At 38.0% G+C, this 24,069-nt stretch overlaps 1 protein-coding gene across 3 annotated transcripts in view; it reads right to left on the reverse strand.

The window, feature by feature from the left end:
* PDHA1 (pyruvate dehydrogenase E1 subunit alpha 1) overlaps window positions 1-24,069 on the reverse strand; it is a 29,337-nt gene that overhangs the window by 2,667 nt on the left and 2,601 nt on the right. For 2 of the 3 annotated variants that reach the window (XM_043990713.1, XM_043990712.1), the window contains exons 2-10: window positions 20,640-20,654; window positions 15,658-15,717; window positions 14,729-14,902; window positions 13,284-13,410; window positions 11,800-11,891; window positions 10,320-10,412; window positions 9,157-9,312; window positions 8,936-9,007; window positions 2,965-3,032 (exon numbers count right to left, since the gene is read on the reverse strand). In XM_043990713.1, the coding sequence (XP_043846648.1) occupies window positions 2,965-3,032; window positions 8,936-9,007; window positions 9,157-9,312; window positions 10,320-10,412; window positions 11,800-11,891; window positions 13,284-13,410; window positions 14,729-14,902; window positions 15,658-15,717; window positions 20,640-20,654 (857 nt within the window). The remainder of the gene's footprint in view (window positions 1-2,964; window positions 3,033-8,935; window positions 9,008-9,156; window positions 9,313-10,319; window positions 10,413-11,799; window positions 11,892-13,283; window positions 13,411-14,728; window positions 14,903-15,657; window positions 15,718-20,639; window positions 20,655-24,069) is intronic. The other variant, XM_043990714.1, reaches the window with a different exon arrangement.

Here is a 24,069-nt window from a genome sequence, read left to right on the forward strand (position 1 = left end):
GGATAAAAATGACTATTTACCACATGTATTCTGATAATTATCTTGGTTTTCCCCAATCATCTTCATGTACTACTGTTCCTGGGGGTGTGGTTCTGAATTCATGGGTACAGGAGAAGCTGTAGAGGTCATCCTTCACCCTTCACGTGACAAGTGTCCCCCTGATTTTTACCAATTTATACTCGTCGAGTATAAAAATAGTAGCTAAACAATGTGCTATGCAGTTAGATGAAGAACCAACTCATTGCAGTGGTCAACTAATACGTGTCTCATACTGGCAGAGAAACAATTGTTTATTTCTGTGCCTTGAAGCAACACAGTACCCCCAAACATAGAAAACTGAATTTCTTTTTCTTCTTCCTTTGAAACCAGCAAAAACTGTTCTCAGCCTACAGTTTAAACTGATTCTTCAATTCGAACATTATATGGCTATAATATACAAGGTATTATACAACATGCTAGATTTAGCCCCTGGTCTCAAGGGGATCATAGTCTAAAAGGAGGTATAGGAGTAAGGGAAATGTGTATGCAGTAACTATGATAATAGGGGGAGTGAAGGGCAAAGTAGCATGAGAAATTTGAAGAGAGTTCATTTTTTACCCTTGTGGTAGAGAATCCTTGAAAGAAGGGACTTCAACAGATTAAGACTGGGAGGATAGGGGGGGGTGTCATTCCAGAGATGATCTGATCAAGACTGACGAGGGACAAAGTTTAGTTTGACAGGAACATACTTGATATGAGGGAGTAGTAAAGGATCAGAATAGAAAAGGTGGTTGGAATAAGATTGTGAAGGGCTTTGAATGCCAAAATTAGGAATTTACAGAAAGGCAATGAAGAACCACCATAGATTTGAGTAGGGAAGTAACATTTTTACACAGTACCATTGTACAAAACTCTAGAAATAGAGTAAGGTATCGTTGCTTGTTCATGCTATTCTCCTCTTCCTGTCTGTTTGCATACATAGATAGATGGATCATCCACCTATCTATTGATGGACTAATCCTAGTTAGTTGTTCATTTAACTGGACGATTGATGCTCTCATCTACTTTTCTCCTCCCAGCAGGGTCAAACACTTTTGAATGATCATGGATTTAATTTAGGAGACTTTGCACTGATTGTCCATACCCTGCAATATTTCAATGTCACCTTCAAATGGAAAGGAAACATACAGAGGATGGACCTCATCAAAATTGTGTACAAGTAGCATCTAACATATCATAAATATATGACCAATAAAAAAGATGAGCCACTTATAAAGTAAGAGGTAACTAATGGGAAGCCCATGTGCTCCAGTGGTACCTGGGCAATGTTAAGATTTAGGGGGCAGCTAGATGGTGCAGTGGATAGAGCACTGGCCCTGGAGTCAGGAGGACTTGAGTTCAAATCCGGCCTCAGACACTTAACACTTACTAGCTGTGTGACCCTGGGCAAGTCACTTAACCCCAATTGCCTCACCCCCCAAAAAAAAAATTTAGAAAGAAGGGCCACACGATGTTGGATAGACTTCCAGTGGAGAAGTTACAGAAGGAGATGGAAGAGTCACTCAGGAAGGACAGTCATAAAAGTTTGCTGTTTTTTAAAAAATCTGCATCACTGGGCATAATATTGGTAATACCCACAATGAAATCCTAGATCTATCAAAGTAATGAAGTATCTAGACAGGGATGTCCTCTTATTCCTTAATAATGACATAGGGCCATTAAATATCCATGGTCTTAGAAAAGGGCTGCATTTGAAACCAGAAGAGAGGGACAAAATCTTGGCTTTGCTATTTACTGCCCCTATTTCCCGGTGGAAAATTGACAGTCCTTTCGGCTTCAGTTTCTTCATCTGTAATATGAGGGATCTGGACTCAATGACTTAACATCCTTCCAGATCTAAATCTAGAACCCCAAGAGCTTTCATTACACTTTGCATCGACCAATAGCTAACATTATTTACATATTTTTATTTAAATGTGTTTTGCTTGGAAAACAGTTTTAAATACATTTAATTTTGAACTCAATCTCACCAACTTTACTTAGATTTCATTTTACAAACAAAAAGTTTTGCTCATTTAGTTTTTGCTTAGGGTTAGTTTCCTCAGTTTTCAATATGAACTGCAAAACTAGACCCAGTAATATTGCTTGCTCACTTAAGAGACTATCATTTCCCTACTTTGACATCTTTTTTATGCAAGCAAATACACAGCAGACAAATAGATTCGACAGGAAGTCAAAGTCAGGAAGATCTGGGTTCAAGTTCTGCCTTTGTGACCTTGGGCAAGTTACAGTTATCTCTTGGTGTCCCAGATTACTAGTCTTTATGTTGCACAGCAGGTGCCAATCTGCACTGGCAGAAGAAATTTCAGGTATGAAATCAGAGGTTTGGGACAGCTAGGTGGTGCAGTGGATAAAGCACTGGCACTGCATTCAGGAGGCCCTGAGTTCAAATCTGACCTCAGATACTAGACACTTACTAGCTGTGTGACCCTGGGCAAGTCACTTAACCCTCAATGCCCCGCAAAAAACCCAAAAACCAGCGGTTTGATTTTAAAAAAACTGTACATTAAGTTCTCCTAAAGACCATTTTCTTTCTTAGACCTTGCTTAAGTTAAGAACTCCACAAAGCAATTTTGGTTTTTTACTTAATAAAACTATCCCCATGTGTAAATTATTTTATATACATAACTTTTATAGCACTGACTTCTTATTGCAACTAAATTAGTATAAGTCTATTTTATACTGTAAGCTTTAATTATTGCTTTCGCTAATATTAGATACCTAAGATAAAACTCATCTAACCAATTCAATGGCAAAAAAAGCCCCAAGTGATTATCTGGCACTGTAGATCAGAAAACCCAGTTGTTTGAAATTCCACTTTTCAATGTGTTGATGATGACATGGATATAAACGCTAAAGAACTCTTCTCACATTTTTACTTTAAACGTAATTAGAGATCACACTTAAGAGTCCCTCTTATCATACCTGACACCAGGATCACTCATGCTGTGTCCATGATAACGATATGTCTGTAGTTCCATCAGCATAGGGCCCTGCAAGATGAAGAAAACATGATTAAAATGAGAGAACTGGAAGAGTTTCAAATATCTCTTGGTTCAAATGCAGAGAGATGTATCTCAATAGCCATGTCAAGAAACACTGACCTTGAGCAAGTCACGCATTCCCCTCCCTGGGCCTTGGAGAGGGTTACACTAGCTGGCCTCGGAGGGCTCTTTCAGCTCACTATACATGATCCTAAACCCTTGTGTTCTTTCACATTTGCCATAAGTGGGACTGTGTATGCAAAGTGCTACACTCTCAAGAAGGTCACAGAAATGAAAGAATTGGGAAGGACCATCAGAGGCCCTCTGAAGTCATCGGTACCTCCTTAAAAACGCTTCTCAACACCCCTAATGAGTAGTCATGCAGACTTTGTTTGAAGACCTCTAGTAAGAAGGAAACCACTGCTAATGAAAACAATCCCTTCCACATTAGGATAAGGCTAATTGTTAGGACATTTTTCCTTAGCTCCAGGCTAAATTTGCCACTTTGCCACTCCCAATGGTCCTAATTTTTTCCCCTGAGGTGTCACTCTTTTTTTTGGGGGGGGTGGGGTGGGGCAATGAGGGTTAAGTGACTTGCCCAGGGTCACACAGCTAGTGTCAAGTGTCTGAGGGCGGATTTAGACTCAGGTCCTTCTGAATCCAGGGCTGGTGCTTTATCCACTGCACCACCTAGCTGCCCCAGAGGTGTCACTCTTAAAAATAAATGAAATAGGGGCAGTCAGGAGGACCTGAATTCAAATCGGTCCTCAGACACTTAACACTTACTAGCTGTGTGACCCTGAGCAAGTCACTTAACCCCAATTGCCTCGCCAAAAAAAAAGAGAAAGAAAGAAAAACTACAATCTTCTACATTCTCCAATCTCCCTTTACAGGCTAAACATAGGATCACATCCAGAGCTGGACTAGATCCTTCAAGGTGATCTAGTCCAACTCCACATTTTACAGATGAGTAAACTAAGATCCAGGGAGGACAAGTGACTTAAGATAAGTGGCAATCAGGATTCAAACTCGGATTCTATGACCCTAAGTTCAGAATTCTTTCTATTCTTAGTACCATCAACTGATTTTCGTGTCATTATATTGAGCTTTAGGTCACTTTTATGGGTTGACTCATCACAGTGCTGACTCTTATTGAGCTTTCAGGCTGATAAAACTCCTGATACTGGGGTGAACGGCATTTCTTCAGCCGATCTACTAATCTCACCTCCTCCGGATGTTTAACATTTGTGAGGCTGACTGGACCCAAATGAAAGAAATATTTATCTCTATAAAAATGTCCTCATTAGATTCAGTTCAACATTCTAGACTGGTCAGATCTTGTTGGATCCTTACTCTGTCATCCAGTTTATTAATAATCCCACCCTGCATTGTATCAACTGCAACTGTTATCTATACCTTCACCTAATTTCTCACTGTTGGTCAGACTCGGGTCTAGATTAACAGCTCCTCTTAGTGCTACCTTTAACCTTTTGAAGAATTAAATTATTAAGTAAAGCCAAATCCCTATTAGTTGTTCCGCTTTGGGCAGAGGGAGAGGGTTCACCGTCCTCCTGTCCCAGTGATCTGTAGACTCCAATGACAATGATTCTTTTCTGGCTGCTCTTCTTGGAATACACAGCTTTCCTTCCCCCTTTACCTATCTTGTTCCTTCTGAATAAGGTATGCCCTTCCAGAGCTGTGTTCCTGACACAGGTCAAATCTCACAAAAGTCTTAGTGTTATTTTGGTCAAATGTGATCCAATTTCCCTCCTTATGTTAGTCTCTAGTTCCTCACCTCTTCAAAGATCACGCCACCTCAGACAAACACAAGATAGTCAGACTCTTGGAATTCATCATTAAGTGTTGCACGTCTACAATTCAGAACTCTAAAATTCCTCCAGCAATAATCCTGGTCCTTACACTGTCACCTGTTCTCTGTCCTCACTCTTCCAGTCATTCACCTATCACTTCCTGATCTTTCCTACCATCATCCTTGCTCTGTCCTTTTTTCCCTTCAAAATCTTGACCCTAGAGTTAACTACATATTCTTTTGCAGTATTATTACCATTCATTCCCTTGCTGAACCCCAATCCTAGACTATCATCAACCTCCTTCACTTTGATTTCCATTCTGCTGAATACCAATGGATAAAGGCGCACAATCATGCTGCCTACAAATATGCCTAGATCAGATTGCTATTTGCCTTTCATCATTCTTTTTTTGTTTGTTTTGTTTTGGCAGGGCAATGGGGGGTAAGTGACTTGCCCAGGGTCACACGGCTAGTGTCAAGTGTCTGAGTCTGTATTTGAACTCTGGTCCTCCTGAATCCAGGGCCAATGCTCTATCTGGGAGGGGAAGATGCTCAGGGTTTCTGGCCAGAACAGAAACAATTGCAACCCTATCCTTAAAAAACCTTTGATTGACTCCACCATCCCTTAAAGTGATTGTTCTATATCTCTCGCCGTGTATAAATTCTTCAGAAAAGCTTATTAGAGTGTTTGTCTCCAGTTTTTCACCTCTTGGTCATGTCTCAATCTCTGGCAATACTGTTTCCTCACCCCTCAATTGACACTAACTAGTCTCTCTAAAATATCTGATGTCCATATTGACTGAATATTATTCCACTCGTTCTCATTCTAGCCAAATTGGCATATTTCTTCTTCCTTGTCCATCACACTTTATCTCTCATCTCTGTGCCTCTGCCCTTTTTTAAGAAACTGCCCCAGGCCCATGATACCCTCCCTCCTCGTGTCTCTTGTTTGAATGCCTTTCCTGACTCCCACATCAATTACTACTCCCTTCCCAAAATTACTTTGTATACATTTTGTATTTACTTATCTGTGAACATACTGGCTCCCCCCAAGTAGAATGTAAGCTTCTTGAGGACAGGTACTGTTTCATTTCTGCCTTTGTTTCCCCAATGCCTAGCATAGTGCCTGGAACATAACAGGTGCTTAATAAATGCTTGATGAATTGAACTGAAATGAATTTTTACCCATACCTTCTACAAAATGATTGTTCTTAGGGAACTGCTCAATTCTAAAACTCAAAAACTACTACCTTTAAAACAATTTTAATTTTAAGGAATTTAAGCATATAGCTGTAGCTTGTTTTGAATAAGGGAGGGAGAAGTGTTATATGGCACATTTATATGAAATAATCATTCATTTGAATAAAAGCTTAGATAAAGCCTGCATTGATAACATTAAGATTATTCTCCCAGGGGCAGCTAGGTGGCGCAGTGGATAGAGCACCGGTCCTGGAGTCAGGGGTACCTGAGTTCAAATCTGGCCTCAGACACTTAACACTTACTAGCTGTGTGACCCTTGGCAAGTCACTTAACCCCAATTGCCTCACTAAAATAAATAAATTAAAAAAAAAAAAGATTATTCTCCCAGTTATTACTGAAACTTATCAGCAATTTGGAAAATATTCTCAAAACCACTGAGTCGTACTGTATGAAAACATTAGCTTTCTTATATACATTCTAGATAAAACATGCCTAAAAGAAAATTTCATTGTGTTAGGAAGGTAAATAATGCTACTCTGCCTGTACTCAATGGTTAATTTATTCCCACTCTATATTATCCACAGCTCACTGATTCTGAACGCTTAGGCTGCCAATGTATAAACCTAGCTGCCCATCTCCAGCTACCTACTTCCTTACACCCACCTCCCTCAACCAAATCTCACCACCAACATCCTATGCCAGGTCTGCCTGTTCCTTCCCCCATACCCTCTAGAATGCCTGTTTCACAATAAACAAATATCCTTTCATAGTAAACCTCTTCCTTTCTTCCTCAGTTCATCTTCTGGTCCTGAAACCTGGCTTCCTCTAGATGACATGGCATCCGTGGCCACCCTTTTCCAGTACTGGCTGCACTTTTGCTTTTGCCCCCCGGTCACTGTTTGTGGCAGGGGAGTTGGAATACTGCTTTGTCTCCCTTTGACACTTCCAGATGCTACCACTGTCACACAGCAGCGTTGGCTTTGAGAGTCACACTATACCAGTTTATCACTGAAACAAGACTGTGATGACTGGTACCTATCAACATCTCCTAGACATCCTTCTTCCTTCAATGAGTTTAGTGTTTGGCTCAGTCTCTCTACCCAATTTCCTATCCTGGTACTAGAAGACTTCAATAGATATGGACACTGATCCCTCATATGCTGAAACTTCCCAGGTCCCTAATCTACTTAATTCACATTTCCTCCTCCTCTTGAGAGGCACAGAGATGTTCATATGCTTGGTCCCATCACCCTCAAGTGCTTCGCTTCCACATTCATGAACTCCAGAATTTCTTGCTCTGATCCTAACCTTCTGTCATTCCCCCTGCATTACAATCCTGAACCCTGGTCTTGGTCCTGTGACCTGTTTTCTTAGTTCTTTCCTTGGCCATGCCCCCAGCACCAGCCACAGTCTCCTCCCTACCCCAGAGCCTGACTTTTGAGTGTAGCATTCTACAGTACACTTTCTAATCTCTTGCTAGCTGTCCTACAACTGATCATGCCTTGCCAAACCACAGCCCCGGATTAATCCTACCATCCACTTCCTTCATTCTTATTTGTAAGCTAATGAATGGAGTTAAAAAAAAAATCACAAAAGTGTTTTGGAACCCAAATACAATTTTCATGTTATTGCAGCAAGGCAATCATTCCACTCCTCCTTAATTGATTTTCTATCCTCCTCTTACAGCAATTGTTTCAAATCTTTACTTCTGACCTCACACCTCCGCCTTTCCTTCAATTTGTATGTTGAGGGCTTCATCTCATAATCTGTGGAAAAAACTGAAGCCATTCACCAAAAACTGCCCTTTATCCTCATTCATATCAGACTAAAAGCAACAATAATAGGTGGCCCATTGGAATGGATCTTCCCACAGTGCTGGAGATAACACAGCAAAGATACTAACAGCACAGCCCAGTGTGTCCATCCTGGAGGATTGAAACTTGCCTTTCTTTGTGGAAACACTTGTAATGCCCACCTCACAGTGATCTTATGAGACTCAAATGAGATAATACGTATAAAGTACTTTAGCACTTCACATTAATGTAAACTATTATTATTGTAATATCTTCTTTGCTCTATTATAATTTCTTCTCATTTTTCAGTATCTTCACTTTCTTGCCTCATTCTCATTGCTGCTGTTAAGTAAGTACTTTTCCAAGACTAATAACTGTCCTAACCTTTCACCCAAGGGGATGTTAAAGAACTTGCAAAGCTTCAGAGCAAAGCCATAGGGTTTAAAAAAAAAAAAAAGGCTGGAAGACATTGAGTGAATGAGTCCAAGGCTCTCTCCTGAGGCTCTGAAAGCATCTGGGAAATATCAGAAGTCTTTCTTCCTGTACTCTCTCTGCTGGCATCTATTACTCAAAGGCTGGGCCTACTGCCAAATATGGAAAGGTGTGCAAAATCCTCAGTCTGTCAAGTGGTTAGTTCATCCTTTTCCCAATTTCTTCTTAATAAGTTTTTAGGACCGAGGCCACAAAATATGGCACAAGATCATATGCTCTTTATTTCAACAACTGCAGATCTACTGAACCATGTAATTTGCAGGTTTGTTCCCCTACCCCACTCCCCTCACCCCGGCCTGGATCAAAAAGCCAATTCCCACATATATTTGAGAAGCCTATTATAAGCATAACTGTCCTATGATGACTTTACCAGACCAGTAAAGTGGCAAGGTAGGAACTTAGAAATAAAAAAAGGGAAATGTTGTATAAGGTTGTTTTATTCTCTGCAATTGTACCCCAGTGCCTAGCATCATGCTTGGCATAGAGTAGGTGTTTAATATGTCTTAACTGGTTGACTAATAGGGTTGTTACTTTCCAGTGCTAAGATTAGCAAATATAATATGGTATCTTGGGTTTGCCTATAATGAGAAAGAAAGGGAAGAATCCAATGGCCTTACCTTTCCTGATCTACAGTAGGCCGCTGCAAATTTTGTTGCTTCACGCACACACAGAACATCCATACCATCTACCTGTTATAAACATTCAATAAACATGGCAAAATTAAAGTCTGAAATGCAGTACAATTTTACATTTCTTGGCTAACGTGTTAAGATAATAATAACTGTTTATTTAGGAATGTCATGATGGAACTAGATCTATATGTAATTAATGTTCTTACCCTTATTCCTGGAATAAAGTCTCCTCTTTTGTAATAGTCAGTGCTGGCTGCTGCTCTCTCTACAGAAGTTCCCATTCCATATCGATTATTCTCACAAATGAAAATACAAGGCAATTTCCACAAAGCTGCCATATTGTAAGCTTCAAATATCTGACCCTAAAAAAAATGTGTACAGGTTCAAAGTTAAGTTCATTACATTATTACTTAGATTTCCACATAATAATTCCCATTTATATAATCAGTTAAAGGTAAGCAAAGCACTTTACACTGTCCCCATTTTATGTTCAGAACAACCCTGAAAGGAAACTTTTATCCTCATTCTATAGATGAAGAAACTGAAATTAAGTGATATGCTGGCTTATTCATCTGATAAATGTGTGAGGTTGGAACTAAACCCAAGGCCTTCTGACTCCAGGTCTAACATTCTATCCACCACACCACACCACACCATAATGCCTCTCTAATGTTCTTAAAAGTTGCTCCTCTACACAGGATAAAAATCCTTCTTTCTAAAATGCAGCTCTTTTAAACTGAGTTTTCAAAACAAAACAAAACAAAAACCATACTGCTCTGCAACAAATCAACTCACCAAACAAATCAGCACCTATATAGCACCACCCCTCCCTTCAGTGCCCAGAGCAAAGGAGCCCACACTGATGCTGCTGCCACTGCCCTGCTGGGATGGGAACTGGAACAGGGTTCTTCAGGCAGGAAGTATAAGTTGTGAAATGTGAATTTACATAAAGTACTGTCTGTACTTTTACTGTTACATAAATGTGGTAACACAGAACCCATCATAGAAAAGATAAATCTAATTAGATAATTTAGCTGTTCCTCAAGCTCAAGTGTCATTCCAAATTCTGCTACTGATTCCCAGGATAATGTTAGCTTGGAAGAGGTGTGGCAAAGCAACTAGGATCTCAAATCCCCAAAGACAAAATTTCCTTTAAGGGATGTTGTGATTTTAGTCAAATCCTTGACAAACTTTCCTAATGATAAAAAAAGCAACAATAAAGCAGACAAATCAGTAATATTAAAATAAAAACCAAATGTCAGATTTTGTCTAATGACCACCAGTAATAAATGAGAATATAATTTTTTAAAACCTCAAGTAATTTAATTATAACCTATTACCATAACATTAAGAAAATCGATACACTAACCTGATTAGCAGCACCATCTCCATACAAAGTCAAACAGATCTCATCTTTTTCATTGTACTTACAGGCTAGGGCAATACCAGCCCCAAGAGGTACCTAAAATTAAGAATAGAACTGAACTACAGCAAACCATGAGGAGGAATTAATATCTGAAATGTACCATGTACACAAAGTTTGGGGTAAGAGTAGCAGTGTCACAATAAGATTTTCCTTCTGACTCCATTAAAATAATTTTCAGAAAATGGAGAAAACTTAACATGAGTAAACGCAATGTTAGTTATTTTTAAAATATTATTACAGTTGTGAATGTTAACAGAAATTATAATAAACACTTTGTAGGCACAACTAAAAATTATTAACTGTTGCCTCTTGATTATTTATATCTATTGGTGAAAAAAAGAGAGTACAAAATAATTAGTCCAAAAATCATTTATAGATGTTTGGAAATATAAGCAGATACGCTCATCAACCATTAGGGCAAAATCTTGAATGCTACTTCTTTCTCTCTTCCCTATCTCCTCTCTTGATTTGGGCCTATCAAGTAGCCTCTAAACCTCGGTAAGGAAATCTTAGGTTACTGTGATTAACTCAAAGCAGATAATAAACTAAATATAAATCAAGAGTTGACCTCACAGCCCAACTAACAAAGGGCTTTTCCACTTAAGGAATCATAAGATCCAGCTATTCCAATCCCCTTATTCTGTAAACGAGGAAAACAGAGGCCCAGAGAGCTTTAAATGACTTGCAATGAGGAGAGAACCTACACAAAGCAGGGCTGGGAAGGGGTGCCCTGGCAGGGTTTGAGCCAAGTGTTGAAAGAAACCAAGGGCTCCAAAAGGCAGAGTTGCAACAATGCATTTCAAATATGGGAGGGACCATTTATTAAGCACGTACTATGTGCCAGACATTGAGCGAAGCTCTTTGTAAATATTCTTATTTGATCCTCTCAATAACCCTATGAGGTAGGTGCTATTATTAACATCCCCATTTCACAGGTAAGGAAACTGAGAGGAAAAGAGGTCAAGTGATTTGTCCAGGCCCAGTGCTCTATCAATAGAGCCACCAGCTCTATAGGAGCCAGCCAATGTGAAGGCAAAAAGAAAGGGACAGAACAGAAAAAAGGCCATAGGGCAGGTAATTAGGTATGAAAAAGGAAGTCAAGTATAAGGAGACTCAAAGGCAAGGGGGACCAGGTTGTAAAGAGCTCTAAATGCCAATCAGTTTATATTTGATTCTAGAACACCACTGGAGACTGTGGAAGGGATATAACGAGGTGAGAGTTAGAAAGTTAAAGACAGAATGAAGTAAGGAATGGCTTGTATCAGGGAAACCAAAGAGCAGGTGGAATTTCTATATGTGCACCTGGTGACATGAAAAACCAGATATGGTCCCCGATCCTTGAGAGCTTGAGAGAAGAGCCTGAGGCTCTCCTATGAAAATCTGCCCTTTGGCCTATCCTGCACACCCTGGTGACCCAAAGTACCTGAGCTCCAACAATGCCGTTGCCACCATAGAAGTTCTTGGCATACATGTGCATAGATCCTCCCTTTCCTTTAGCACATCCCCCTTTTCGTCCTAGAAGTGAAAGATACAAATACATCTTTACAGGGCTCCATTCTTCAGAAATCTAAGTACAATTCAATTCATCCAGTACCTGCCAATTTTTCTCCAAATTCAACTATTCAATATCAATTCCCTGGTTGGAATGGGACCTTCTCCCAGTCCCTGTCCTCATCCTTCAGCTTCAGCCTCAGAAAGTACCCAGACCGATGTAGGACTTTACACCAGTCCCAAAAAGCAACCACTTTCTCTTTGTTCATTCCCAGCTTTAGTCAGGGTGACAAGGAAAGAAGTAACATAGGGAATAGAAATAAGATTTCCAGGAGGCATTTATGACTCTCTAAAGTCCAACTTTTAAGCAATGAGAAATCTTCTTTCTCCCACAATGTACCAAAGCAGACAGTGTTTGTTGTTCAGTTGTGTCTGACTCTTTGCGATCCCGTAGCCTGAGGGGTTCATCTTCCAATGTGATGTCTTTTAGCATTTGAATACCATCCATGGGGTTTTCTTGGCAGAGATTATGAGTGGTTTGCCTTTCCCTTCTCCAAAGCAAACAATACCTAACATTTTCTACATTATCTTGTTAGTTACCATGGATAAACCAAAGCGTAATGCAAATAAAATAATTTAGTCTTAACATGGTATAGTGGATAAAGAGTAGGCCTCAGAGGCAGGAAGATGTGGCTTCAGGTCCCACTCTGATGTACACTGGCTGTGTGATCCTAGGAAGGGCAGTTAACCCAAAGACTGTGTTCTAGGAGATTTTCTAAAGCGACAAGTTGCAGTAAAGATGCTCACCTGCACTAGAAGAGGAAGTTTCCTTACCTGGGAGTTGCCTATGTGAATAAATCACACATCTGGTTGCTATCCCTATTCCTAATACTCCAAGTCATCTGATTTTTTTCAGGTTGGTACAGTGTACAAAGTGTGCTACAATAGACTCAAAAGACCCATGTTCAAAGCCACTATGCTCCATCCTGTGGCGTGTGCCTTTGGCCAAGCTACTTGTTCTCTTGCTCTCCCCCTCAGATTCTCCACCTAGAAATGAGGTGGTGGTACACAATGACCTCCACGGTTTCTTCCAGCTCTGAATCTATGACACTATGAGACTGTCGGCCCTGATATGACTCCTAACCTTCTAAAGCTTGTGTATGGTCTAAGAGTTGTTGGCTAGGCCACAAGAGCCAGAACATTTGCCAAGCCTTGTCTTGGAGTTCTCAGCTGGACAGGCCCGCCAAAGCAGGGCTTTCAAGAGCCTTGGGTATTTGCCAAAATGTGGCATTGAAGGATGAGTATTATTAAAACTCTTGTAACAGCAATTATTCCACTGGGAAAAAATAGAAAACCTGGGTCTTTATGATAATTATTGCAAAATGTATCTTTTCTATAAATGTATTAATAACAAACCTGTAAGCTCTGCCAGAATTTCCCGAACGGGAAGTCCACGAGTATAGGTAAAGCCATGAGCTCGATAGGCTGTAATAACATGATCTGAAGGATTTATACCAGCTTCAAGCCCCATACAACAAGCTTCCTGTGTTAAAGAAAAAAAGCGGTCACTAAGCAATTTTTAAAATACCTAGCTTATTCTGTCTATGTAAGAAAGACTATTAGGTTATTGCTAAAGATTTGGAACAATATAGGAACCCTTCATTTAACAACAGAACACAAAATTGCTCTTCCATAAACCGAGCTCTGTCCTCCAAGAGACTCTACCTAAAAATGCAGAGCTGATCATGATACTAAAACTATGGAACCCAACTTGATGTAGTTCTTCCTGTCTTTTTTTTTTTTTTTTGGTGGGGAAACGGGGGTTAAGTGACTTGCCCAGGGTCACACAGCCAGTAAGTGTGAAATGTCTGAGGCCAGATTCAAACTCAGGTACTCTTGAATCCAGGGCCAGTGCTTTATCCACTGTGCCACCTAGCTGCCCCCTGATATAATTCTTAAAACATGTGGAGCACCAGCAATGTCCATGAGTAACAAATTCTCAAACCTACAGAACAGAATTGAGGAACCAAGCACTTTTAAGATGAGGTTTAAAAAAAAAAAGTTAAACATACAAAAAGCAGAAATTTTAAAAACACCTCCTCCATTTCATGTCTGACTCAATTCTAAGAACATTATTTGATAACCCTATCAGGTTATACATAGCTTGAAAAACAATCTGAAAGGCAGACATATTTCAGGACAGTCTGACATTCACATAATGCCCCCACCTTAGTAGAAATCAGATAGTTGTGTAGGTAAGGGGAAGAAAGGCAGGCAAAGAGTGGTATGTAACAAGGCAAGCCTTGGGAAAAAAAACCCAAGGCAAGTCTTGACAACACTACTACATGTCCCCTAGGTAGAAGGAGGGGAAAAAAAAAGGACAAACAAAAAAGGGCAGGAACTGTGGAAATTTAGTACAGCTTGAGAACCAAAAAGCTAAATAAATATACTGAATTCTAATTTGTGTTACGTTTCTTAAATAAAAAGATATAACTTAACCCCCACCCCCCACCCCGCCCCCATTTAGGCTACATTTTTGTCAGATCTTTGTTTCAAAACATTTAAATAATGACTAAAGACAGTTCATTAGTTTTCCTAAGGGAGGCTAAAATAGACAGCTGGCTCAAAAATTAGTGCCACTAAATTGCTAATGAATTAACTTAGGCACCATCTGATTCATTGATTTTGACTAAAAGACCCTTCTATATGAACTTGAAGAACCCCACTGAATTCACAAGTTTATGGATGCTGATCTCAAACCTTTAACACTTATTATTCATAACTGGTCTTAAAATTCAAAACTTTTTGCCAACATAGACAACAAAATCTAAATAGTATGTTCTCACCAAATGTCTACTCACCTGGCCATCATACAAATGGCAGAAACCACGGATGATCTTTTGCTTATACAGCTGGTCTGCTTTCAATTCCATCCGGCGGACAGTCTGCATGATCTTATAGTACTTGAGTCCTTCTTCTCTAGTGAGAACTGCAGTGGTGGGAGGGCTGTCCTCAAGCCGATGAACATCACATTTCTGGAAATTTCATTTATTTCAGTGTAAATGCTCCCAACATGTTCTAAAATTTACCTCAGATAAATAACCAAGTAGCCTCTATCAAATGTGTCACAGCACTTCTGATCTCCTGTTTTACTAAAACTCATGTTAAAGTGATTCAACTATTTAGAAGGAAAAGTAACATCCCAAACACAACTTTCATCTAAGAAAATTGAGTTATTCGTGGTCTATCAAAGAAACATTCCGGGGGCAGCTAGGTGGTGCCAATGGATAAAGCACCGGCTTTAGATTCAGGAGGTCCTTAGTTCAAATCCGGCCTCAGACACTTGACACTTACTAGCTGTGTGAGCCTGGGCAAGTCACTTAACCCTCATTGCCCCACAAAAACAAAACAAAAAACAACAACAAAGAAACATTCGTAGAAATGTCTTAATCACTTTCTTTATCAAATCAAATGCCAAAATTTGTTATTGTGACTTCATTTTTACTTTTAGCCACTGAGGTGTCATGTGTCCTACCTACAAAATAGGGAGAATAAATTATAATTTTAGCTAAAAGCAACCTTTCCTGAACCATCAATTCCCCAAAATAAAAAAGATGGTAAGAGATCATGTTAATTCATTCACCTGTTCATTTACCCATTATTTATTGAGTACCTTCTCTGTGAGGCAAACATGCTAGTCAAATAACAGTATAAAATAACTATGCCAAAATGTAAGTGAAAAAATGTCTCAAAAATTCAGTATGAAGATATAGGAAAGCATCTTTCTTACCTTAATTTCAAATGAAGCATCATTTGCAAAGTTACGGGCTGCTACTAGCACTCTTCCAGCCTTCAAAACAAACAAATGCAAACAATTTTTAGGAAGGCTGAAAAAATAGCAGCTAAATTTGGAAAAGTTGGCAATATCTTTATTTATCCATGCTTTCCCTGTCTGCCTCAGTAGTATAGATAACCAACTGATAACCAGGTAGAGCTCTGCTTCCAGAATCATGGTTCCAATAAAATTATGATTACATCAATCCCGCTCATATTCAGATTCACTTTCCTATGTTATAGAATTAGACAAAAAGCTATTTTAAGGCACCAAAATTAGACGGTGAGTTGAGTCAATGAGATAAAGATGCAAAATAATGAAAAATGTATTAAGCCAATAGTTAAATCCTGGGTTAGTCCTGTTTGCTATTCAAGATATAGGAAAAACAGGCAAAAAACCAGACCTTTCCAAATATGATGTGCAATGTACACAAAGGCATGTCATTAAGTACTCAATAATACCTGTTATGATCTTCTTAATGCAGTTGACAATTTAAAACAAAATGAGATTAGCAGACCCCAAGAGTTTAAGAGGTACAGTGATATAGCAGGAAGAATGTTGGAATCAAGATGGCTGGGTTAAAATGCTGGCTCTGACAACTTACTAGCCGTGTCACCATGGGGAAGTCAATTAACCTCAGATCCCTAGAATAAAGATATTATTTGCACCAACTATCTCATAAGGGTGTTATAAGAAAACTACTGCAGAAATGAGATTTTTTACTAAATATAAATGAGTTTGAATAGTGAAAACAACCAAACTTTCAGTTCGACTCGGGAAAAAAATAACAATGCTGGCAAGAGTGAATCGTTAGCAGTGAAACTCAATAATCAGCTATTTTGGGCTGCTGCCAAATCATTTATGAAACCAACATTTTTATGCTGTAAACTGAATTTCTAGAAAAATCACACATATCTTAAGTTTCTGTGAAAGGCCTCAGGAATCTTAAAGGTCTGGGTCCTTCAAGCAATGAGAACTTCTGACCAATGTCAGTAACACACGTAGGGTACACCATGCTTATCCTACTAAAGAATACAAGACTTCCTGAATTAATGTTAAATTACTAATAACCAAACATCAAAGTGAATTAAATTAGAGCTTTCTATTTGGATGCATTGATATAAAATGCTTTTATAATGTAATTTAGCAAGCCACTGTTTTCCACATTAAAATAAATAGTTTAAAAAAAATAAATTGCAAAGTACCTAGAAAAAAGGTTTAAAAAAAAACATTTTGCATTAGGACAATATCATTTTTATCTTTAAGAATCTTGTAGGCGATATTATGACATAATGGTTTATATGAAAATCCTGTTCAAGTCCTATTTCTATGCCTCTTCATGGCATACAAGCAAGTGATCTTAGACTCTTCACAGTTATAGCCAGCTGAGTAAAAGCAATTTGTTAAATTTATGCTACAGTTGATTTAAATTCACATATTACATGCAGTTAAAACTATACTAAGACCTCGGTGACATCCCATATATGAAATAATTCCCTTAAATTCACATTTCTTTACATTTAATTTAAATTGGTATATTTGGTACAATAAATCATGTTGATGGAATGGAATTAAATCATATTTTTAGTCTCCAGTCAGTGAAATTTAGTGCAAAGAAATGTAGTGAAGTCCTACATTTGATTTAAAAATATATTTAAAAAATAGAAAAGACATGGTTAGATGCAGTTTATGTGAAAAAAGCAACATAATATGGATATCAAAAGAGCTTTTGATTTTAGGCTGTGGGAAGCATAGATCATGATATTTCCACAGTTGCTTTGGCTGGACCAACGAGCGAGCAGTGAGCAGTTCCGGACAATATATTTTGGAAATAACACTGCATGCAAAGGTGAGTAAGACGGTGAGGGGATTGAAAAAATCAAGCCAAAATTGTTTCTACTAACTTTTTAGTTGAATCTTTAAAACCTTCCAAGTATATCCCTATTGTCTGCAAAGAGATCATTTTATTACCTCATTGACTATTCAGATTCCTTCAATTTTTTTCTTCCCTTACTGCTATTGCTAGCATTTCTAATACAACATTGAATAATATCGGTGACAGTGGGTATCCTTGTTTCACTCATCTTATTTGAAAGTCTTGTAGTTTATTGCCATTACAAATAAAACTTGCTTATGGCTCTAGGTAGGTGCTTCTTATCGTTAAAAAATCCATTTATACCTATACCTTCAGGTGTTTTTATTAGGAATGAGATATATCTTGTCAAAAGCTTCTCCTACATAATCATATGATTTTTTGTTACTTTTGTTAGTGGTATAATCAATTATATTAATAGTTCTCCTTATGTTAAAGGATCTCTATACTGCTGGTATAAATTCCACCTGGTCACACTCTACAGTCTTTGTAATTTACTGTAGTCTTCTAGATAGCATTTTAATTTTATTTAGGATTCCTGCATCCATATTCATTAATGAAGTTGGTCTATAATTTTTTGGTTTTGCTCTTCCTGGTTTAGGTATCAGTATAATATCTGTTTCATAAAAGGAGCTCTTTGCCCATAATTCCAAATTTATTTGATATTGGAACTGTTTGGTAGAATACACTTGCATATTCATCTGGTACTGATACTTTTTTCTTAGGAAGCTCATTTATGGCCTCTTCATTGGGGGGCGGGGAATGAGGGTTAAGTGACTTGCCCAGGGTCACACAGCTATTAAATGTCAAGTGTCTGAGGCCGGATTTGAACACAGGTTCTCCTGAATCCAGAGTTAGTGCTTTATCCACTGTGCCACCTAGGTGCTCCTTATTTTCTTTTGCTAAAATAAGTGTACTTAGATAATCGATTTCCTCTTCTGTTGCTCTAGTTTATATTTTTGCCAACATTTTTCAACTTCACTTAAATTGTTAAATTTATTAGCATATAATTGGGCAAAATAACTCCTTATAATTGCTTTGATTGCATCAGTGGTATATTCACCCTTTTCATTTTTGATTCCAGTGATTTGGTTTTCTTCACTCTTTTTAAAAATCATATTAACCAATGATTTATTCTGATTTTCTTTCATAAAACCAACTCCTAGTTTTATTTATTAATTCAACAGTTTTCTTACACTCAATTTTATTAATCTCAACATTAACTTTGGGGTGGGGTTGGGCAATGAGGGTTAAGTGACTTGCCCAAAGTCACACAGCTAGTAAGTGTCAAGAGTCTGAGGCCAGATTTGAACTCAGGTCATCCTGACTCCAGGACCGGTACTCTATCCACTGCACCACCTAGCTGCAGATTTCCAATTAATTGGGGATTTAAAATTTGTTCTTGTTCTAGTTTTTTAAATTGCATACCCAATTCACTGGTCTGCTCTTTATTTTATTGACATAGGCGTTCAGAGATAGAAATTTTCCTCTGATTACAGCTTTTGCTATAGCCCACAGGTTTTGATAGTCATTATTATAATTCTCCTTAATAGAATTATTGTTTCTATGATTTGTTCTTTAACCCATTAATTTTTTAAGATTAGGTTGTTCAGTCTCTAATTAGTTTTTAATATATTTCTCCATGGTCCCTTATTCAATATAATTTTTGTTGCACTGTGATCTGAAAAGGATATATTTAATATTTCTACTTTTCTACATTTAAGTATAAAGTTTTTATGCCCTATTATATGGTCAATTTTTTTGTAAAGGTACTATATACCACTGAGAAAAAGATATATTCCGAGGAGCAGCTAGGTGGCGCAGTGGATAGAGCACCAGCCCTGGAGTCAGGAGGACCTAAATTCAAATCCAGCCTCAGACACTTAACACTTACTAGCTGTGTGACCTTGGGCAAGTCACTTAACCCCAATTGCCTCACCAAAAAAATAAAGAAAAAGAAAAAGGTATATTCCTTTCTATATCCAGTTAGTTCTTTCTAGATATCTATCATATCTAAGATTCTATTCACCCCCTTAATTTCTTTCTTAATTTATTTTCTTGATCAAATTTACCTAATTCTGAGAGGGGAAAGCTAAAGTCTCCCACTGTTATAGTGATACTATCTATTTCTACCTGTAATTTAACTTTTCCTTTAAAAGTTTAGAAGTGGGGCAGCTAGGTGGCACAGTGGATAGAGCACTGGCCCTAAAGTCAGGAGGACCCGAGTTCAAATATGGCTTCAGACACTTAACACTTACTAGCTGTGTGACCCTAGGCAAGTCACTTAACCCCAATTGCCTCACCAATAAATAAATAAAAGTTTAGAAGTTATAGCATTTGGTACATATAGGTTTAGTATTGATATTGATTCATTTTTATGGTCCCTTTTATCATAATATAGCTTTCCTGTTTAAGAGATCTTAATTAAATCTAATTTTAGTTTTAACTTTTTCTGACATCATGATTGCTACCCCTGCTTTTTTTGCATCAGCTGAAGCATAATTCTACTCTAGCCCTTTATTTTTGCTGCATGTATCTTTCATTTTAAAATGTGTTTCTCATAAACAACATATTGTCGAATTATGATTTTTAATCTATTCTGTTGTTTCTGGTTTATGGTGGGTTCATCCCATTCACATTTGAAGTTATAATTACTAGTTGTGGATTCCTCTCCATGCTGTTTTTCCTATTATCCTTTTCACTCTCTTTTACCCTATCCTTCCTCACAATCTGATTTACTTCTATATGACTACCTCCCTAATATTCCCCCTTTTAAGAACTTCTCCCTTATCCTCTCCCCTTACCCTACTTTTTTTTTCTTTTTTTTTAGTGAGGCAATTGGGGTTAAGTGACTTGCCCAGGGTCACACAGCTAGTAAGTGTTAAGTGTCTGAGGCCAGATTTGAACTCAGGGTACTCCTGACTCCAGGGCCGGTGCTTTATCCATTGCGCCACCTAGCCGTCCCCCCTTACCCTACTTTTTAATTTCCCCACCATTCTAAGAATTCCTCCCTTATCCTCTCCCCCACCCTCAAAAGAAATTTTTTGAAAAAAATTGATCTTACCTCACTAGCAGCTCCCTAAAGTAGCAGCAGTTGGGAAAAAATAAAAAGAATTTAAAAATTAATTATTTCACCTAATGAAAAAAATCTTTAAAACCCCAAAAGGGATGAAAAGGACCCAAGCCTAATTAGGATAACCCAAGGCAATCACCTTTGATTAAGTATACCATATTTTGGATTTTGTGTGTGTCTTTTGCAAAATGTTATCTTTCCCAAAAAAGTGAGTAGTAATGAGTAACCATATAACCAGTACTAAAGCTAGTAAACCATATTCAAAATTATCACTGTGAAAAGAAATATTAAAAACCATACCAACCTAATAACAAAGTACTCCTAAATAAAGTACACCTCAATTCCTTTTCCAGTACCATGGTGCCATTCTGCTAGTGCGTTAATAACATGTTCCCTAAGAGTTAATAAATAGTACTAGCAATAAAAGCTAGTAGTCAATATTATATATTGTTATATTACTAACTCTGCATGCTTTGCTTTCAGGGAACAGCCATCATGAAAGCCTTGAGGAGAGAAAGAAAAGAAGTGGAATGATAACTTTGCCTATTCTACCCAGTTGGCCCACGACCCACCCTGAAAGCAACACAATCTGGATTCTATGAAGGAATAAAACAAAAGAGAAGGGATGGGAAGACTGACTTATTTAGAAGGAGAGGAATAGAAAAAAAACCATAAAAATAACTACAGCTTCTCTGACTCCAACTGCATGGGCAGCATTAACAATGAATGTCACATTACTTCAGTGCTGGTAACATGAACGGTTGTCTAGTGTAATTGAGTCACTACTTAATTTACTAACAAGATTTTAAAAGGCAATCTATCTGTGATCAATTTATATCACCTATACTTAAGAAAAAAGGTAAAAAAGTAAGAATTCCACAATTATCAAAGATACAGCAAATTTCACATGAGTAAAACTGGTTTCCCAATAAATGAGGTGAGGCCAAGACAGATTTAAATTATCCTTGCTTTCTGGAAAGACAAAAGTAAGCACATGGAAGATTTCAGTACTCATTATCTTGGTAACCTTCATACTGGGCAGTAAACACTTGCAACTGACATCACCCAAGGAATTATATCTGGAGATTTTTACTCACAAGCCTGAACTTATTTTTGGAATTCACTATTCTTTTTGGCTTAAAATATTTTGCCACTTATTTTATAGAAGTATTTAGATAGATGACTTATGAATCTGCATGTTTGCTGGCTTTTTGGTACCGTCATGAGCTATATAACTACTTTGCTTGTTCTTTGAGATGTCGGGAGTCAATCCTGGGCAAGTAGGTGGTATAGTGGATAAAGTGTCAGGACTGGAGTCAGAAAGACTCCTCTTCCAGAGTTCAAATCTGGCTCTGGACACTTATTAGCTGTGTGACCCTGGGAAGTCATTTAACTCTATTTGCCTCAGTTTCCTCCTCTGTAAAAGGAAATGGCAAACCATTCTACTACCTTTGCCAAAAAAACCCCAAAAACCCAAATGAAGTCACAAACATGACTGAACTATTAAACAACAAAACATCCTTCTCTCCAACCCATACAGTATTAACATACCTACAAAGAAATCTACTGTATAACATACTGTATATGTCAGTACTCCTAAGAAACAATTTGTATCAGTGAAAAAGAGCTTTAGATTTTAATTCAATTCGGCCAACTTTTATCAAGTCCAGTGAATACTATATACAAGGCACAGTGTCAGAGGTTGGGGGGTATAAGACAAAAAGTAGAAAGTCGGCCCCCAAGGAGATTGATTGCAAGTTACTGAAGGATACAATCAATACACATCTAAGTAAACAGATTACTAACCTAAGAGAGTACCATACCAACACTCAGTTTTTATCCACTCATTTCAATTTTGTCAGACTCTTCCTGATCCCATTTAGGGTTTTCCCACCACTCTACTATACATAAATCTCAACATCTTAGGATCCTAAGGTTTTTTCTTAAAGAAAAATTATTTCTATCACTTTTTGTGACATTTCTTGTCATTTTAAAGGTTTGGCATTGGAAGGCAAGTTCTAAAAAGGCAAGGTAATTTTTAAAAGCATCATTATTGACCTGTCTTCAGGTCACTGCACCTCAGAATGCTGGAGCTATATTATTTGTTATTGCTGAGTTGTTTTTAGCAGTGACCCCACCCCAATGGGGTCATGGCAGAAATACTGGAGTAGTTTGTCATTTCTTTCTTTCTCTAGCTCATTTTACAGATGAAGAAACTGATAAACAGGGTTAAGTGACTTGCCCAGGGCTAGTGTCTGGGGTGGGATCTGAACTCAGAAAGATGACTCTTAGTGACTCTAAGGCCCTGTACTCTACCCACTGTACTTCCTAGTCATCCCAATAGAAATATGAAACCATGTAACCCAAACCCAACATTTTACAGATGAGAAAACTGAGACAGAAAGTTTAAGTGACTTGCCTAGGGTCATGCAGCTAGTTTAGTAGCAGAACTCAAATACGAATCTAATTCCTTACTGCTTTTTTCACTATACCCATACAATGTACACAATAAAATACCCTTGAGCCTGTGAACCAGCATCTCACTACTTATTTACATAGGTTCAGGGGCTCCAGATCCAAGGATAATAAAATTGTTTACAAGTGTGTACGTGTTTATTGATAACTCATTAGTTGTCAATAAACATTTTATTAAGGATGTGGCATGTGCTAATTAAATATCCAATATTATTGGTATCAAATTTCTACTTATAAACATGATATGCAAATTAGAACAAAATTCAAAATACTAGTATTTACACGTATCTGTCACTAAACTTTTCTGTCCTCAAAAAAGACCTAACCAAACATTTCCTTTATCCATGGGGCTATGTCAGGCATTCCCAGCTTCAACCATTATCTTGTTTATTCAAACAATTCAACAATTATCTGTCTATTCAAATTGGTTTTGCACTACCTCCTTAACAAATTCATCTAAGTTGAGAAAGTACCCATCATCACAGCTCATTGAAGCTCTGAAGAACAAAATGGTAAATGAATATCAAGAGACACTGATGTTCAGTCATTTCAGTCTCATCCAATTCATGACCCCATTTGAGATTTTCTTGGCAAAGATGTGTGGTCTGCCATTTCCTTCTCCAGCTCATCTGACAGAGGAGGAGACTGAAGCCAACAGGGTTAAATCACATAGTCTAGGTAATCTGTCTGAGGCTAGATTTGAACTTAGGTCTCCCTGAATCCAGGCTGGGTACTACATCCACTGTACCACCTAGATGCCCATTGGGAGATGCTATTCTAAAAATAGAAATAAACAGTACTTTATGATTAAGAGTAAATGTAGACGGGTGATGGTTGCCATGCCTGTAATCGTTGCTTCTGGAGAGGCTGCTGATGGATTGAATCATCTCAGAAGTTGTGAGCTGCAGAAAGAATGACCCTCCTGTGTGTCTGAACTAAGTCCATC

Source organism: Dromiciops gliroides, chromosome 3 (assembly GCF_019393635.1).
Source record: "Dromiciops gliroides isolate mDroGli1 chromosome 3, mDroGli1.pri, whole genome shotgun sequence".
NCBI classification, from domain to species: Eukaryota; Metazoa; Chordata; class Mammalia; order Microbiotheria; family Microbiotheriidae; genus Dromiciops; species Dromiciops gliroides.